The sequence below is a fragment of the Cheilinus undulatus genome, linkage group 19 (assembly GCF_018320785.1).
Source record: "Cheilinus undulatus linkage group 19, ASM1832078v1, whole genome shotgun sequence".
NCBI lineage: Eukaryota > Metazoa > Chordata > Actinopteri > Labriformes > Labridae > Cheilinus > Cheilinus undulatus.
In genome coordinates, this window is record NC_054883.1 from 23,455,375 (window position 1) to 23,474,327 (window position 18,953).

Consider the following 18,953-nt stretch of genomic DNA (forward strand, 5'->3'; position numbering starts at 1 on the left):
GCATCAGGAAATAGAACTAGATTCACAAACAGCTGCATAAAAGGTGTGGAATATTGTAAATAATCAATTCAAAATCAGTCATTCAGGTTGTCCAGGTTGGTTTTTTCTCTTGGACTACCTGTGCACAGGTGTATGTTGCAGTCTTTCTGCTGCTCAGCGACTCCCAAACAGCCCCTCCCACCACTCTGAGGAGACGGGTTATTACAGTGGCGTCTCCTGAACTTCACTCCTCCTCCACATGGGAGTGAGCACTCAGACCAGGCCCCCCACTGGCTCCAGCCGCCATCAACATGACAACCAGGGACTGACTGACACTGGAGAACCCCCGCCTCGCAGGAGCTGTAATACAGTGTGAGAAAATCAATTCGAAATAGTTAATTAACATGTAAAGGTACTAGTGTATCTCAGTAAATAAGAATATCATGAAAAGGTTAGTTTTTTTCTGGTAGTTCAGTTTAAAAGGAATTTGACGGCAGCACCACATCTAAAAAAAAGTAGGGACAGAGCCGTTTTTACCTTTGAGTAGCACCCCCTCTTCTTTTAAGAACAGTTTCTAAACATCTGTGAAGTGAGATCAGTTACTACAGTTTTGGGAGAGGAATGTTGTCCCATTTTTGTCTGATGCAGGATTCTAGCTGCTCAATAGTCCTGGTTTGTTTTATGATAGTTCAAATGATTTCCATTGGTGAAAGTTCAGTACTGCAGGCAGACCAGTTCAGCATCCAGACTCTTCTACGTTGTAGCCAGGCTGTTGTGATGGATGTGGTATGTGGTTTAGCATTGTCTTGCTGAAATAGTCAAGGCCTTCCCTGAGACGGAGAGATATTGTCAAGATGGGAGCATATGTTGCTCTAGAACCTCTATCTACTTTTCAGCATTGATAGTGCCTTTCCAGATGTGTAAGCTGCTCATGCAAAAGGCACTAATGCAACCCCATACCATCAGAGATGCAGTACCAGGATGACAAGCTGGATGGTCCCTCTCCACTTTAGTCCACAGGACACGGCATCGAAAGTTTCCAAAGAGAATTTCAAATTTTGATTCATTTGACCACAGAATAGTTTTCCATTTTGTCTCAGCCCATATTAAATGAGCTTTGGCCCAGAGAAGACAACAGTGTTTCTGGATAATGATCAAAAATGGCCTCTTCTTTACATAATCCAGGTTTAACTGTCATTTGTGGATGGCATGGTGAACTGTGTTGACAGATTTCTGGAAGTGTTCCTGAGCCCATGCAGTGATTTCCAGTACAGAATTATGACAGTTTTTATTGCAGTGGCTCCTGAGGGCCTGAAGATCATGAGCATCCGATAATTACCTTTCAGCTTTGTTCCTTGCTTACAGAGATTTCTCCAAATTTTCCGAATTTTTAAAGATACTAGGGACTGTAGATACTTAAAGTCTTTGTAATTCTACATTGAGGAACATTTTTCTGAATTGTTCCACAGTTTTTAGACGCAGTTTTCACAGATTGGTGAACCTCTTCCCATCTTTACTTTTGAGAGGCTCTGCCTCTCTAAAATGCTCCTTTTATACCCTGTCATGTGACTGACTTGATGCCAATTAACCTAATTTGTTGTAAAATGCTCCTCCAGCTGGTTTTCATTCATACCACTTACTTTTTTTAGATGTTTTGCCGCCATTTAATTCAAAATGAGTGAATGTTTTTCATGAAATGGTAAAATGTCTCAGTTTCATCATCTGAGATGTCATGTTCTTTTGTGAATAAAATATGGTTTGAATAGATTTGACAATCTTTGCATTCTGTTGATATTTATATTTTACGAGGTGCCCCAACTTATTTGGAATTGGGGTTGTAATTTCCCAGACAAAATTGTCTTTTTCATGATATTCTAATCAACTGTGACGCACTGGTACATTTTAGTTGCAGTACATGAAATCACAAGACTAATGTGCCACTATTTCGGTGTGCTGTACCAGTTTTTGCAGTCACTGATGATTGTATCTCCTGGATATGCAAACTGCCAGTCAGATCCACCAGGCCATACCCATGATGCATTAGTGGAGTCCAGCCCGCTGAATGTCATTTCTGCATAAGAGTAAATGAAAATGAACTTTTTCTGTATTAGAACACAGAAACGTATGACATTTTAGTAAACATGTAGCAGATCTAACCAGTAGCAGAGGTATTGTGGTATTTGCAGCGACACTCTTCCCTCGGCACACACACTCCATCCTGCAGAACCGTGTCACCCGGACAACCGCAGGTCTTCTGGCACCCAGGGGAGTCCAAGCACTCAGTGTCACCATGGAGATCTGAGCAGGAGCGAGGACAGGGCTTCCCACAAGGCCAATCTTCCTGACCACCGCCGCAGTCTGCAGAACCAAGCAGGAAGAGAAGTTTAAAAGGACATACAGATGAAGAGCTGAGTGTCTAGTTCTCTTTGAAATAAAAGATGACTTTAAGGATTAGACTGGGGATGAATTGATTCCTCCAAGGGCAAGGGCCGATTACTGGTCTCCAAACTAAGATCTATAGAGTTAAATCTGAAATCAAAATGTTATTTGACCATGTGTGAGTAAGTGAAATACATCTCTGGTGCATATGATAACCAGTGTTTGATTGATTTCTCCCTAACAGGTGATTTTGTGAGTGTGCAGCCCTGATAAGTATATCCCAGCTGTGCTTTTCTGTTTATTAGTATTCCCTGCCTTTATTTTGTGTGAGTTGGACAATAAAGGAGGATGAAAAGAGGTCAACCACAGCAGAGTTCATTAATCTTCTGTTCAAGAAAGCCAATTCACATTTAATGCCTCTCTGCATTCAAGCAGGGATTTTTTTCCCTTCCAAAAGTGTCCAATACCATCATTCTGATAGGTGTCGCCTTCTTTTTGTATAATATCAACAATGGCATTTGTCAATATTATTACTGTGGCCCTTAATATCAAGAAGGCTGTCTTATATTCTCTTAAAATTTTCACATTAGGTCTAATTTCACGTATATTTACTCAATTTTCATCTTTTTAAAGTCAGACATGAATGCACATAGACATGAATAATAAAACACAGTGTTTTATGATGCTGACCTGCACAAACAGTCACATTGTCATGGCATCCCCGCCTCTGCCTACTCTCTCCTAGACAGGGCAGACCACCAAACCTGGCCGGGGGACTGTTACACTGCCTGGTGCGAGAGGACGATCCGGCACACCCATCACACTCGGACCACGATGACCAGGGACTCCATGATCCATGGACTACAAAAGCACGAGGTGAATAACTAAATTAAAACCTCTGAGTGTTAACAGGGGAATTAAGAATTGATATAACTGTTGACGAATAAAAATCAGTGTTAATATGATGAATGAATACAGCCATGTATGAAGAAAGAGTTATTTTTCCTGGGGATCTGTCATGAGGAATAAAAGACATTCATGGTAAGTGAAGATCTTTTACCTGGACAGAAGGTGATGACAGGACAGGGCTGTCTCTGGATTTGAACTCCAATCCCATTGTGTATCTCTTGTTCTCCAGAGCAGGCAGCTCCTCCAGCCTTTGGCTCTGGACAGCCGCAGCTTCTGTAGCGAGATACGGACTCGGCCCCACATGTCCTGGAGCACGGAGTCCACTCTGACCACTCACACCAGCCACCAGACACTAGAGACACACAAGGGAAGAGAACAGACTAAGTAGCCATAAAAAGCAAGACATAATAAGCCATTCAGTTTGTCACTGATCACTTTTCTTCTTATGTTTGAGCTCAAAATACTGCAAAAGTAAAGCTAACTGCTTGATTTTTTTGTCTGGTCTGTTGGTTGTCCCTCAACAACATCTCAACTCCACATTAAATTATCTGTATGCAATATCATTACAGCCCCTGTTGGTGTAATGGTCAGGAATCCAAATACTTTTGTCCATATAGTGTAGTTTTAGTCAACAAAATTAACAATGCACCAAGACCCTAAAACTGAAAACGTGTTGTCTGAACTCAGCTTAAGGATGACTGCATAAAACCCTGTTATCAATAAACATGTTCAAACAGCTGCTTAAACAATAAACTGCTTAAACAGCTTGTCTGACTCACCTGGACAGGGGCTCCTGGTGCAGTTAAGCCTCCCTCCCTCACAAGTGCTAAAACACAAAAAATGGCAACATCATCATCACCTTTCTGTTCTGTTTGTCCTAAGTATTTATAGTTTTAAAAAGGACTGGTGTGTACATGCATTCACAGAATGTGCTTCATGTATATATTTTTATGTAAATTGTGTATTTTATTCTGACCAGTTGTTACATCCATCAGGGGCTGTAGTGGTCTCCCCCGGTTCAAGTGTGAGTCCAGTACTGAGGTCCAGGCAGGGACAGTCCTCTCTCTCCACGCACACCGTCCCATTAGCAGACAGGACCTTTCCCTCTGTACAGTAGCACCCTGGCTCACACTGCCACTCACAGTGCTAGAAGACAGGAAGAAACACATCTTTCCATTATCGATTATCTTTTTAATGAAAATGGTTGGTTTGGGATGGAAAAGAGTCATGTCCAGTGTGGTACTCACAGTCAGGTCCTCACAGGAGCGAGGGCAGGAGGGGCCGCAGCTACTGAACACTGTGCCAGGAACCTGTGAGCATGGAGCCACTGAAAACAAACACAAATATTAACACTGTAAACAGACTGGAAGGGAAACAAATAAATCTCTTTATGTGCAAATTTAAACAGCAAATACTAAATTTAACACAATCTACAGATGTACCTGGGCAGTGGACCGTGTTGCAGGCTTTGACTTCACTTCCCAGACCTTCACAGTAATTCCCGTCCCCATCAGGACTGGGACTGTCACACTCTCTCCTCCGGCTTTGAACACCCCCTCCACAAGACTTTGTACACTCGGTCCAGTTAGTCCACTGACCCCAGCCACCGTCCCCTGTAACAAAAAACAGAATATCAAAATAGAATGTTAAACAAAAACATCACAACGACCAGCTGGTATATTTTTGTTTTACTATTAACTATCTATTGGTAAATTGTGAACACATACAGTACATGGATGTAAGGGCAACCTTAAAGAAAAAGAATGTTAAGATTTTTAGGATAAAGGAAAAAAGTGGTGGTTTTTGAAGGGAAAATATTTTTGTAATGGGCAAAAAAGACACTAGCTAGGCAAACTCTGATTTATTTCAATGGTCAATCACAAAAAATGTTGGCATTTTAAGAGTATTACACCAAGGAAATAAAAAAAAGAATCAATATTGGTCTCAGCCATCAGTAACAGTACTGGCCTTAATTTTCACAACCAGTGTTTTTTGTCATCCACTTATTTTGCTATCTTAAAACTTAAAGCTTTTTTAAATGTTAATTCCCTTGTAATCAACTCAGTTATGAACAAAATAAAGTGTAAGTACACCCCCATCTCAGAGCTAACTCTGCCCACTTTAAGATTTCAAAAAATGCACCGAAAGTGAGCAGTTTGGTACTGTGAGGAGGGAGGGGAAAAGGACAGCTGTTTTTTTAAGGACTGGGTTTTTCAGATAAAGTGGAAGTGACAGTGACTCCCCTTACCAGAAAGTGACACAGAGTCCCGCAGCCATAGATATCAAGACGTCTTGATATCTATGCTCGCTGCACTTCTGCCTCAGAGCGATCTTTTGAGGTGGAGGATTTTTCCCTCCAGAGTCCAGTGAGGTAGGCTGTGGAGTGGTGGTGGACCGTTGTGGTCCTGAGCTCTACCCGTTTGCGCCGTTTGCTCCAGCACCAGTGTTACCAAAGCCGAAGCTCTCTGAGTCAAAGCAGTGCAGGTGCAGCAGAGGGTGGGAGTGGTCTCTGACTGGTAAAGTCAGTTAGAGGCAGTAACATTCTACCTTTCATAGAGTTTGTGACGATAAGTCCCGTCTTCTCAGAGAAGATTTTTCAAAGCAGATGTCTGTTTGAGCTAATTAACAGCCGTAAAATGCAGATTTTTATCAGTTTGGTGGAAATGTCAGAAATAACACCAGCATTGATGTGTTTTATCTCAATTCAGTCAGATACCTCAGTGTTCAGCTGAAAAAAAAATGTTAAAGTGTTCACTACTTCTTTAAGTAAGAAAAGACACACACAACTTTGATCATGCTGCTGTTAGACAAAATGTGCATAAAGGCAATTAATGTGCCTCTAAAACACAAACTGATAAAACAAACTCACGGTCACATGGAGGGTTAATGCAGACTTGATCTTCTCTGTGAGGACCCAGACATGGAAGACCGCTGCCTGAGTGCTGAGGGCTGGAACAAAACCGGTATCGAGACTGGAGACCTGCTCCACAGGATACCGAACACTGACCCCACGGAGTCCATGCAGACCAGTGGCCATCAACTGAAAAAAGCAGAAGAAAAAGGCTGAAGGATGACAGTTTTCAACACCAGAGCCAGAGTTAAACACAAGATTTATAATTTCTAATTCACAAAGTTTGAAGAGCAAAGTATTTAAAAAACACAATTAATTAATCTATTTTTATTTTGTACTTCTTTCTTGTGTTTCATTATTTTATCTAAGTATTACTGTTTATGTAATTTTCCACATATTTGATCTGTTTCTATTTCATGCTTGTGCAAAAATAATCATTTGATGAACACAGAGCCTTTGAACAGAAATTGAAATACAGCAAAAGGATTTATTTAGAGATTACTGGCTTAAAACTTAGAGGGTGACCTACTTAAAAACAATACAACCCAATTTCAAAAAGACACAGATAAAAACAATGATAGCTGCTTTGGAGATAAACGCGATGACTTTCTTACCATTGCAGCTGACTTGAGAACAGTTGACCAGCCTCCCTCCTTCACATGTACTGATATTCAATCACAGACACGAGTGAAATTATTATTTTTACCTCCTTTTAAGCAATACATGGTAACATTTTTCCAGCACCAAAATTATATCATTAATGCATATAGAGCCATTGAGGAATAAGGGTTTACTCACCAGCTGTTGCAGTCAACAGGGACGGTGTCTCCTGGTTTGTACGACTCTCCACCAACATCACAGCGACAGTCAGACTCCCACACGCATGCACCATCCTGAAAATACACAGCACTCGTTGATTAAATGATTGAACCTGCTGCAAGTGTTTGCATTTTTGCATAAACTTGTTATCTTTAATACAGAACACCCACCTGTTGCACTGTCCCCTGTGGACACTGGCAGCCAGGTGTGCAGTTCCTGCTTATGTCCATAGTCAGATCTGTGCAGGACACCGCTCCCTGAACACACTGCTTCCACTTCTGGCCTGGAGGACACACTCTGCCATCTCCTAACATCAAAAACAGTGTTAAATTTGACAGCTTTTATAAATTAAGTTTTAGTCTTTTTTTCTTTTCTACTTTTCAGTGTAAGTCCTTATGCTTTGCAGAGAAGCATCTTAAAATTATTTGATTATAAATATATTTTTGTGGCTTTTTATGCCTTTATTTATAGAGAAGGACAGTGGACAGAGTCAGAAACAGGGATGACAGAGTGGGGGAGAGACATGAGGGAAAGCAGCCACAGGCCGGACCTGAAAGTGGGCCACCCACATCCATAGTGTGTGCCTTAAACGATCTGTGCCCTGAAATTGTTAGATTATACATGTTTTGGAATTCCCTATAAAATTACAACTGAAATTAAATGTCCCTTATTTTCTGTAATTCTGTTTAAGCACTGAAATGACTTTACTTACTCTCCTTAATCACTCTTCACTATTGCCTTCTGTTACAAAATGCTATAAAGTTGTGGCAAAAGCTGTGTAATACATTCCTTTGTTCTCCTAAAACCACTGATAAAATAATTATTTTACAACGTCAGTATCACAAGATGAGAGTGTGGGTCTTGATGTACCACAGGGCTGCAGGTTGCAGGCACTGAACTGCTGAGCAGTCCCATGGACTCTGATGGGCCCACGGGTTCGAGTCCTGTATCCTCCCCCACATGTCACTGAGCACGCTGACCATGCGCTCCATGGCTCCTTCACGCCTGCAGACACATCACAGATTGTTCAGCATCTTGCACACACAGGAGTAAAATACAGATAAAAAAGCATCCCTCACCAAAGCAGGGTTCAATGCTGCAGGTATCGATCCCAACTCTGTCGCCTTTGCAGGGCTGACCCCCAAAAGCCGGAGGAGGATTTGTTCCTGAGCGATACCGCCTTCTCACGCCGACATCACATGTTCGACTGCAAGCGCTCCACTGGGTCCAACTGCTCCAGCCACAGTCCACTAAGATATACACAGTCAGAGCAAAGATAAAGGATATATAAGATGGAAGCAGATATGATAGGAGAACTTTAAAAGATGAGTTGATAGAAACGCTGTCTCTACTCACCAGGGCAGGGGGCTGTCCCACAATCCATTTCTCCATTGACGCAGGTACTGTTGCAGAAAAATGGCACACAAGTCCATGCTTTTAAATGTCAAAGTTAAAACAGTTGTGTTGTTTTATCTACTTTAAAATAAAAGCCATTCAGGAAACAGGCTGGCTGTACCAGTTATTGCAGGAATCAACAGGCAGGGAGGCGCCAGCAGCATACATCTCCCCCTGGTGGTAACACGGGCACTGCGCCAAGGGCACACAGCTGCTGTTGAGCAGGTAAAAGCCCAGGGCACAGTAGCAGCCGTCATAACAGGAGGTGGCACACTGAACCTCTGTGGAGGTCATGTCCAAACACACGCGAGGACACGCTCCGCCGTGAGCCTCACAGTCTGCTGCTGTCATGTACACCATGCCCTCTGGACAAACACCTAAGAGGTAACAAGAAGAGACAGGGACTGACTACGTCACTAGAGCACAGACTTTTCTTAAAGTAAGCACAAAGAAATGAACAGCATCCCTTGTTTCATGGATCAAAATGAATCTTTTGTGGCTCTTGATAGCATGAGAATTAAAAAGAAGGAGAGTACCTGAGCAGGGGTGGGCATTGCAGTCTCCTGTCTGTATGTGTGGTCCAGAGCAGCTGTTGCCTCCATGCTGAGGTGGGGGTGAATTGCAGAATCGCTCTCTTGTTTGGACGCCAGAATCACACTCTGATGAACACTGAGACCACGATGACCATTCTGACCAGCTGCCGTGCACTGAAAGCAAAAATCAGCCTTTATTTCTTCACTCTTAAACCCTTTTTTCTGGAGTAAAAAGAAAAACAGTGTTGGTTGTTGTTTTTTTATCTGTGATACCTGGACAGTGCACCGTGTTACAAGGCTCCTGCTCCTCGCTTTCTCCACCACAGGCAGAGTCTGCGTGTGTGTGGTTGAAGGATGTCATCGTGTGGTTGCAGCTGCGAAATCGTCGTCTGATTCCAACATCGTCAACATGATTAAAACATGTTTTACTGCACTCTGACCAGCCAGTCCATTTACTCCAGACTCCATCTGGTTGAACTGCACAAGAGATGACAAAGTTATATATTACAAGTATGCAAAAACACCATGGTTATGTTCAGAACGGTGCATTAAATTACCTGAAAAAGGATCAGGTACAGAGACAAAGGACAGCCCATCATTATGGTCAAGTTCACAACACTGCTGGTTTAAGAGGATAAAGCTTGATATGTTAAGCTAAAGGGTGACTAAACCCCAGAGTTTTGGCTGACGTACATCTACCCTGGAATTTAAAAAAAAAAAATGCCCGCAGAACAACTATAGAATGAAACTGCTTACTAAAAGAACTGTGCTAAACATAAACTGGATTACTTGGCTCTAAAGTGATGCTGTCCAGATAACACTAACTCCAATACCAACTATGAGAATATTTTTTACTGCTATTATTATCATTTTAAATTTGTACATTGCACCGGCATTGAAAGTGACGATGTTTTCCATGCTAGTGAAGCCACCTGAATTTATACCAACACAACCAATAAAAAAATCAACTGCAGTAGCCAAGTTTCAACCTGTAGAGGGCAGTCTGTACATTTTTATACAAAATGTAAGTTCTAACATCTTGTGCTCAAATGTTTAGAGTCATACCTGAATTATTAAAAAAACACTGGTTATTACTAATATACATCCTTTTTCAGCATAAAAAAATAGTCTGAGGGTTTAGTTATGCTTTAAACAGCCATCCCTTTACAGAGGGGCCTGATGAACACTTGTAACTACCGTATATTGTGAATTCTTTATCCAAACAGTAAATTTAATTCTGGTTCATTACACATCAATAACCCAGAATAAGTACAGCCTTGCCATCAACAGAGAAAGGCTGTGACAGAAAGACACACTGTGCACCCGCTGTAGCCAACAGGAGGTGGAAACAGAGCAATCGGAGGCAAGTGCTTTCAGCTTGTCGGCAGCAAACAAAAAGAATTAATCATGATGAAAAAAGTACAGAAGCTCCCATATCTGTGGTTGAAGTGCAACAGTGTGCAAATGCTGCAAAAGCTGTTCTAACCAAGAAAAGAACCCAAAAAAACCACACCACCACCATGAACAGGACTGCCTTTACATATGAAATATTTATAATAAGATTTCTGTATTTTAAACATTATTTCTAAGTTACTCAAGAATTCTGATACACACAGTGTATCAATTATAACCTTGATTCTGTTATTATTGTTGTCATTTCAAATTTGTATATTGTATGGCAATGAAAACTGATGTTTCCATGCAAATTAAGCCTGTTGAATTGAATTAAAGTGAACTGAATTGACAGAGATTGTTAAAATCTCATAAAACTGGGTCAACAGCTAAGGGAACAATATCCATTTGACACCCAGCATACTTATGACCTTAAAAGTCTTGCATTGATAGCTCTGCCCATCAGTCAGATAAAAACTGTAATATTATAAGGGTAACATCTTTAAGAACTCTGACCAAGTCCAGTTGTCTTTTAAATTTAGCTTTAAACCACCAGTAAAAGTGGATGTGTTATTATTTAAATCTACAGTGTAAAGGAAATCCATGATCTCAGTAAGATTAATCTTGAATCAACAAAGTTAAACCCATTGAGTGTGATATCAGTTTGAATTTCGTACCAGGAAGGCATGGGCTGGAGCAACGACGGGCCTCTGAGGTGTCCCCTGGACAAGGCTGGACTCTGGTTGCTCCAGGTGGGTTCACCAGAGACCTGCAAAGACATTAAGGGTGAAACAAAAACCATAAAGGGTCCTGATTCCGATTTAATGGAGGATGCAGAACATAAGAAGTTATAAAACATATAATATATGTTTTTTTAATGTTGTGTGTTTTTTAGTGGAGAAAAGCATTTCAGTTCATAAATTCCCATTTCATTTTCCATTCTCTCCCCTTTATTTCCATCAATATCAACTTTCATTTAACAGCAGAAGAAGACCAAAATAAATTCTAATCAAATAATTCAGTATAACTTCATGAATATAAGTACAGGCCTTGCTGCTTTAAAATCAAACTGCATTATTCTTGCTAACCTGTAGCGCTGCTGTAGCCCCACACCACAGGTTACATCACACGGTGACCATGACGACCAGGCTGACCAATTACACACTGCCACACATCTGAACGAGTCACAGGTAACTTTTCCATCTTGGCACACACTGATTGAACCAAAACACATATTTTTATAAGGTTATATTTGAGGATCAGACTTTTAAAATAAATCAATATCAGCAATAAAAAAATGGCAAAGATGCAAGTTTTGTTGGAGAGGACCTGAGTTTGAGCTTCAAGTGAAAATATGAATTCTCCAAGGATTTAAAAAAATGTTGTGAAAATTAGTGGTTCTACTGAACTTAGACATTTTTAAAGTGACTTTTTATATATCAGTAATGAAAGCCTGGTTTGCTGTGAAAGTGAAAAACAAAAACCCAGAATGAGTCTCAGATGTCTCTAACCAGGTGGTACAGCGGTCTTTGATGATCATCTGTCCTGGCTGCAACGTTTGACCGTTCCACACACAGACACATCGGCTGGCATTGACACATCGCCCACCCTGAAGAAACAAACCATCAGGACAGCGACACCCTATGGAAGAAAGAAGAAAAGGTCTCATTAGCATTTAATTCTAATTATGACTGAAATTCTCAGCTCTTGGCTCTTTCGAACCTTCAGTGCAGCAGAAATCTCTTCATAGCCTTCCCCAGATCTGTGCCTGCCAACAATCCATGGCTTGGTTTTTGCTCTGATATCATTGTCAGCTGTGAGGCTTTCTATAGAGGGGTGTGTGCCTTTCCAAATCATGTCCAATCAATTTAATTTACCTCAGGTGGACTCCAATCAAGGTATAGAAACATCTCAGCAAAGATCAGAGGAATAAGAGAAACCTGAGCTAAATTTTAAGTGTTTTTGCAAAGGGTCTAAATACTTGAATCAATGTGATATTCAGCTTTTTATTTTTAATTAACTAGCAAAAACATACAAAATTGTGTTTCACTCACTATAAAAAGGTCTAAAATAACACATCATCCTCTCCTGTGTGTCTTACCCAGTACACACGCCTCAGTGCAGTTGCTGGTTGAGCTGAGATGTGAGCAGGTAGGAGGACAGGGCTCAATCCTCCCAGCCTGGCAGTCTGCTTCAGTCACTAGAACCATGTTGTTCACGCAGCCTGAACACCAAATCAGAGAACAGACATGATTCAGACAGTTTAGAGACTTAATCAATCACCTATGTGAACACAGGCATTTACAGTCATGGACGAAAGTGTTGGCACCCCTGGAATTTTTCCAGAAAATACACCATTTCTCCCAGAAATTGTTGCAATTACAAATGTTTTTGGTATACTTGTTTATTGCCTTTATGTCTATTGGAACAACACAAAAAAATCAAAGAAAAGACAAAATTAACACAATTTTACACAAAATTCAAAAAATGGGCCAGACCCTTTTAAAATTGTGGGTAAATAATTTAATTTCAAGCATGTGATGCTAATTTAAACTCACCTGGCAGTAACAGGTGCTGGCAATCTAGAAATCACACCTGAAGCCAGTTAGAATGTATAAAAGTTGACTCAACCTTTGTGTTCGTGCCTGTGTGTGTCACACCAAGCATGGAGAAGAGAAAGAAGAGCTCAGAATTGTCTGAGGACTTAAGAAGCAAAATTGTGGAAAAATATGAAAAATCTCAAGGTTTCAAGACCATCTCCAGAGATCTTGAAATTCCTTTGTCCACTGTGTGTAATATAATCAAGAAGTTTATAACCCATGGAACTGTGGCTAATCTCCCTGGATGTGGACGGAAGAGAAAAATTGACAAAAGAATGCAACACAGGATAGTTGGAATGGTGGATAAACATCCTCAGTCAACTTCCACACAAATTCAGGCTGTCCTGCAGCCTCAGGGTGCAAAAGTATCAGCTCAGACCATACGTCGTCATCTGAATGAGATGAAGTGCTATGGCAGGAACCCCACTGTTGACAAAGAGACATAAAAAAGCCAGACTGGAGTTTGGAAAAATATACCTGAGTAAGTCTCAATCCTTCTGGGAGAACATTTTGTGGACAGGTGAGACTAAGGTAGAGCTTTTTGGAAAAGCACGTCATTCCACTGTTTACAGAAAACAGAATTAGGCCTACAAAGAAAAGAACAAAGTACCTACAGTCAAACATGGTGGAGGTTCAAAGATGTTTTGGGGTTGTTTTGTTACCTCTTGCACTGGGTGCCTTGACTGTGTGCAAGGAATCATGAAATCTGGAGACTATCAAAACATTTTGGGCTGCAATGTAGAGCCTAGTGTCAGAAAGCTGGGTCTGCGTCAGAGGTCATGGGTGTTCCAGCAGGACAATGACCCCAAACATACCTCAAAAAGCACCAAGAAATGGTTGGAGACAAAGCACTGGAGAGTTCTGAAGTGGCCAGCAATGAGTCCGGATCTAAATCCTATTGGACACCTATGAAGAGATCTTAAAACTGCTGTTGCAAGAAGCACCCTTCAAATCTGAGAAATCTGGAGCAGTTTGCAAAAGAAGAGTGGTTGAAAATTCCAGTTGAAAGGTGTAAGGAGCTTGTTGATGGTTATAGGAAGCGATTGGTTTCGGTGTGCAACCAAATATTAAGTTGAGGGTGCCAATAATTTTGTCCGGCCCATTTTTTGAGTTTTGTATAAAATTGTGTCAATTTTGTCTTTTTTCTTCAGATTTTTTGTGTTGTGCCAATGCATATACAAGAAATGAACATGTTTTACCAAAAACATTTGTAATTGCAACAATTTCTAGGAGAAATAGTGTATTTTCTGGAAGAATTCCAGGGGTGCCAATACTTTCATCCATGACTGTATAAAATGTGTTGGTCATCAGCGCCTCAGTTACCCGTCTGTGTGCCCGTGTCCTTGGTGCAGGGCTGGCTGTTGCAGCTCTGACTCTGCAGGCTCATGCCCTCACAGTCCTGTCCTCCATTCTTTGGAGGAGGTGCAGAGCAGGTTCTGTTCCTCTGCCGGACACCTCCTCCACACTGAGCGTCACACTTGGACCACTCTGTCCACTCTGACCAGTGGCCATTCACTAAAAGAGAAGGGAGGGTGGAATGAAGTTGAGCTATTTATTAAAGTGCTTGTAAAAAATGCCGTCAGGTTTAGAGAACAGACCTGGACATGCTCTGGGGAAACAGGCCCGACTATCAAACTGAGCTCCACCACAGGACCCGCCCGGCAGAGCCTCCCTCAGAATGTCCCTCTGTCGAAATAAGGAGCCTAGACCACAAGATACGCTGCACGCACTCCAAGCCGTCCAAGGAGACATAATGCAGTCCACTGGAGGAGAAGATGTTAAAAAATCAGTTTCCTCCATCTATTTTTGTAAGAATATAAGGTGGACAGATATCTTACCACAGTCCTTTTCATCTGATCCATCCACACAGTCCTTCTGCAGGTCACACCTGCGGTCCAGGTGAATACACTCCCCACTGACACAGGAAAACTGCTTCACAGAGCAGGGGCTGGGCAGTGGTGGGCTCAGGGGAGTGACGGCTGGTCTGGCTGTGGTGCCTTGGGAGGAAAAACACAACTTTCTTCATCTCAGCAATAAAGATGAGTCATTTTTTACTCAATTTCAAAACATTTTCACATGTCTTCAAGGTCCAACAGGAACTTTAAATAAGTGGATTAAGCCTGGCACACACTACAGGATAATTGCACTCATTTTCAGCCTGATTTCCCCCTCTAGACCAAGGTCAGCTGAGGCCTGATTATCAGATAGTTTTAAGGATCATCTCCCAGATTATCCTGTGATTATTGGTGTTACGAGTGTCTTTTTATCCTCTCTGATCTGCTCAGAAGATGATCAGAAGGACTAAATTATCAGCCCCCTTTAGAACTGACCTTTTTGTTGAGTCATAGTACAAACCGCTGTTGTTCAAAAATGTATTTAACTTTGAAATGCTCAAATCTTGTAAAATCAAGTTGAGCTGAGGGTTATCTTCACATTTACACACAGTCTCAAAGCTTCAGTAAGGGTTTGAGCTGACACTGAGAAAGCATCAAAACCAAAGAAATCAGTTTAAACTTTAGAGAAAGAATTGTTGACGCTCACAAAGCAAGAGAAAGATCTACAAAGTTATCACAGCATTTCCATGAGTCAAGAACTGGAGCGAGAAAGATCATCAAGAAATTCAAAGAGAGCCACATAGAGACTTCTGATGGCGCTCTACACAGTATGACAGCTTAGAAACAGAGCTCCAGTACCAACTGAGTTTCCCCTAATCTAGAACTCATATCCATTTAAAAGTGACACATTTAGATGTAACAATGAACGGGGACAAAACCAAGACAGGAGGACATGGGTTGAAAACCTACACCGAGCGAGAAATGGACAAAGAAGTTGCAGCTAGCGAGAGGTTAGCTAAACAAGATGGTGGTGCTACTGAAAACGAAACTTTGGACTAGATCGGTAAAGTGGTGAGTGAAGCTGTGTCCACAGGGATGGCAGCGCTCCAAGCTGAGCTGGAAAGCAATCTTATGGAATTCCGACTGTGTTTTCGGAAGAACATTAAAAAACAAATGGACAAAATTCATAAAAAATATACAAGACACTACAAACAAGATTAAGGGGGCAGTGAAACGCATCAGTCAGATGGAGTGGCTGACATGGAGCGGTGGGATATCGGAGTGAACAATGCCTTAATGGAGCTACTCAGTGATCAACGAGCAATGCAGGATAAAGAGGTCGACTTGGAAGGACGCTCGTGGTGCAATAATATAAGGATCTACGGTGTCCCAGAGGAAGCTGAGGGTACATCTGTTGCAGTGTTTGTGAAAAATCGTATTAGCCTAAGTCAGAACTTGGAGCAGATCTTGGCCCAGACTGTGACTTGGGGATTGAAAGGGCTCACTGTTCAATTGGCTTAATAAATGGAACATTTATTTAGCTAATTAATGATTGCTGGTGTTTTGATAGCTACAACATTTGCATGTATGTCAGTATGGGTATGTATATGGGTGTATGTGTATACATACACAGATATGTGTGCATGGTAAATACAAGTTTTTGTACATCTCATTTGAATGAGGCAATTTTGTTGCCCTTAAGTTTGGACCAACCCAAGACCTCATGATTATCTGTGTTTTTGGTTTTGGTTTTGTTTTGTTTGTTTTTTTTTGTATTTTTGTTTTGTTTTGTTTTGTTTTGTTTTACTGTACCTGCAATTGTGTTCTATCTAAAACTATAAATAAAAAGTAAAAAAAAGGAACCACACAGTCCAGAACAAGCCTGGCAGAGGTAGGAAGAGAAAGATGTCAAAGACCCTGGAAAGAAAACTAGTGAGAGATGTCCCGAGAATAACTGCCAAGACTGTAGGGAAAGACTAAGCCAAGTCAGGAACTGTAGTCTCAAAGAAGACCATCATTAGAGCCCTGCACAGGACTGAAACAAGAAAAAGTCTGCAGAAGAGACACCTTCAGGCCAGACTGAAGTCGGCTGATGACAACCTGGAGAAAGATTCTGATACTGGAAGCATGTCCTTTGTTCTGATGAGACCAGACTAGAGATCTTTGGCCAGAGAGACATCGCTGATGTTTGGAGAAAGAAGGAAGAGGGTTATCACCCAAAGAACATCATCCCCAAAGTGAAACACGACATTGGGAGGACTATGCTGTGGGGATGCTTCAGTGAGTCTGGAACTGGGAATGTGGTAAAAGTGTAAGGGATCATTAAGAAAGAAGGATATGTGAAGATTTTGAGAGAAAACATGAAGCCATCAGCAGCAAAACAGCTACAACAACGACCCAAAACATACGTGACACCTGGTGAAGAACTACCTCCAGAAGACCAAAGTGAACCTTGTTGACTGGCCTGAACAAAGCCCTGACTTGAATCCCAGTGAGAATCTGTGGAGTGAACTAAAGACCAAGATCCATGCCAGAGGGCCATCAGATCTGGAGGAGCTCGAGAGATCGGCCGTAAAAGAATGGGCTGGGATTTCTCAGGAGACGAGTCTGAGACTAAAACTACAACAAACGACTGCAGACTGTTATCCAGCAAAAGAGAGGTAGTTCTTTTTTGGTGAAATAGTTTTGTTTCTGTGTGCACAGTAAAATAATGCATCCAAAATAAAACTAGGATGGTTGGAAAAGCTGTGGAAAAGTGTTTAAAAGCACTTGGGAAATACTTCAAAACAAAAGAATTAATCTTAGGGGACAAAAAAAACGAACAAAATGGTTAAATGTGGCATTACAAGCGTGGGGTGTCTGACATTAAAAAATCAGTTCAGATTTTAAGTCTTTTAGTGTGTGTTCAGGCTTTACATATTCTAAATAGAATTTACTGTAATTTTAGATTTCTACATTTCGGTCAGTACACCCCGATGGTGATACATACCACAGCGATCTTCATCTGACCCGTCCAAACAGTCCTTTCTGCCGTCACACACCTGTGCCGAGTCCACACAGCCAAATGACCGACATGCAAACTGGCCCTCTACACAAAGCACTCTGGGTAGTCCACCATCATGGGTGGTGGATTCAATCCATGGGGCTGCCAATGATAATAAAGTGGATTCTGATAAACAGTAGTTTACCAATTAGGGGTTGTCTTAATATTCCAAGTTTTGTTTCTCACATTTTGTGGTTTGCAGCCCAGGTCTTCCAGAAGTGGGGCTTGTGGTGAGATGCAGTCCTGGTTGACCTGTGGTGACCCCTGGGTAGACTGGTGGTGCGGTCGTCCAAAGGCCTTTTCATATAGGATCATGAAAGAGGTATTACAAGGAGACACATTCCATAAAGGGAATAAAAAAGTTGATATTCAAGGTTAAACTCAAACAAAAATTGAATTGTAGACTGGATTAAAACAGGGTTCCTACAAACTTTTAAAAAGCAAATTTAAGATTTGGACTGAGAAAAAAGAATACTGACCATGATCAGCATCATATAAGGTTGGCGAATACAAAGACTTAATAAAGATATGCTTTAGACAATGTGCCTTCCAAAATTTAAGACCTGTCACTTGTAAAAGTAAGACTTTATAAGACGTATTAAGGCCTTAAATTTCAAGTGTCCAACTTAAGGACCCACAGGAACCCAGTTAACAGCTTTTTAAACCTTCACTTGAGGTGGAAGTCCTCTGGAATCCAGGTTCCCCTGTGGCCCCCTCGCTAGCCACACCAGGACGCCCACCTGGGGACCTGGTAGTATAAAGACCTGGGGGGCCTGTCGTACTGTCAGCATGGAAACCTGGCCTCCCTGTAGAGCTGGTCTGGTTGTTCAGCCCTGGAGAGCCTCTGGTCGGAGCCGTACCTTCAGAAGATTGAGGTGAGAGAATATTAAAATCAAGAGGGAGGAACACACTTTATTATCTCAGGGAAATAGTGGTGAAAAAATACATGTAAGCTAATATCACTGAGCTCTCACCACAGCTGATCTCATCAGAGTGGTCTTTGCAGTCTGGTCGACCATCACACAGCACAGAGACAGACACGCAGTCTTCACTGTGCTGACATGCAAACTGACCAGGCTTACAGCGATGCACAGTTACTCCATCACCACCAGAGGGCGACTTTGTCACAGTGCTGGGTGTCACCAGCTCATCTACAAAGGAAGGCAGGTAGGTTTTTATTTAGGCTGATGTTAAGTAGACTTCTGCTCAGCATTTAAC

At 41.6% G+C, this 18,953-nt stretch overlaps 1 protein-coding gene across 1 annotated transcript in view; it reads right to left on the reverse strand.

The window, feature by feature from the left end:
* Positions 1 to 18,953, reverse strand: part of sspo (SCO-spondin) — a 96,183-nt gene that overhangs the window by 43,931 nt on the left and 33,299 nt on the right. The window contains exons 54-83 of the mRNA XM_041814572.1: positions 18,710 to 18,886; positions 18,401 to 18,595; positions 17,922 to 17,999; positions 17,682 to 17,837; positions 14,696 to 14,854; positions 14,456 to 14,620; positions 14,181 to 14,372; positions 12,359 to 12,481; positions 11,769 to 11,898; positions 11,346 to 11,471; positions 10,935 to 11,026; positions 9,139 to 9,342; positions 8,869 to 9,039; positions 8,454 to 8,709; positions 8,294 to 8,340; positions 8,017 to 8,187; positions 7,808 to 7,942; positions 7,108 to 7,244; positions 6,917 to 7,011; positions 6,733 to 6,782; positions 6,137 to 6,307; positions 4,710 to 4,880; positions 4,515 to 4,594; positions 4,244 to 4,413; positions 4,047 to 4,093; positions 3,419 to 3,619; positions 3,049 to 3,219; positions 2,137 to 2,337; positions 1,939 to 2,050; positions 119 to 339 (exon numbers count right to left, since the gene is read on the reverse strand). Of these exons, the coding sequence (XP_041670506.1) occupies positions 119 to 339; positions 1,939 to 2,050; positions 2,137 to 2,337; positions 3,049 to 3,219; positions 3,419 to 3,619; positions 4,047 to 4,093; positions 4,244 to 4,413; positions 4,515 to 4,594; positions 4,710 to 4,880; positions 6,137 to 6,307; positions 6,733 to 6,782; positions 6,917 to 7,011; positions 7,108 to 7,244; positions 7,808 to 7,942; positions 8,017 to 8,187; positions 8,294 to 8,340; positions 8,454 to 8,709; positions 8,869 to 9,039; positions 9,139 to 9,342; positions 10,935 to 11,026; positions 11,346 to 11,471; positions 11,769 to 11,898; positions 12,359 to 12,481; positions 14,181 to 14,372; positions 14,456 to 14,620; positions 14,696 to 14,854; positions 17,682 to 17,837; positions 17,922 to 17,999; positions 18,401 to 18,595; positions 18,710 to 18,886 (4,404 nt within the window). The remainder of the gene's footprint in view (positions 1 to 118; positions 340 to 1,938; positions 2,051 to 2,136; positions 2,338 to 3,048; positions 3,220 to 3,418; positions 3,620 to 4,046; positions 4,094 to 4,243; positions 4,414 to 4,514; positions 4,595 to 4,709; positions 4,881 to 6,136; positions 6,308 to 6,732; positions 6,783 to 6,916; positions 7,012 to 7,107; positions 7,245 to 7,807; positions 7,943 to 8,016; positions 8,188 to 8,293; positions 8,341 to 8,453; positions 8,710 to 8,868; positions 9,040 to 9,138; positions 9,343 to 10,934; positions 11,027 to 11,345; positions 11,472 to 11,768; positions 11,899 to 12,358; positions 12,482 to 14,180; positions 14,373 to 14,455; positions 14,621 to 14,695; positions 14,855 to 17,681; positions 17,838 to 17,921; positions 18,000 to 18,400; positions 18,596 to 18,709; positions 18,887 to 18,953) is intronic.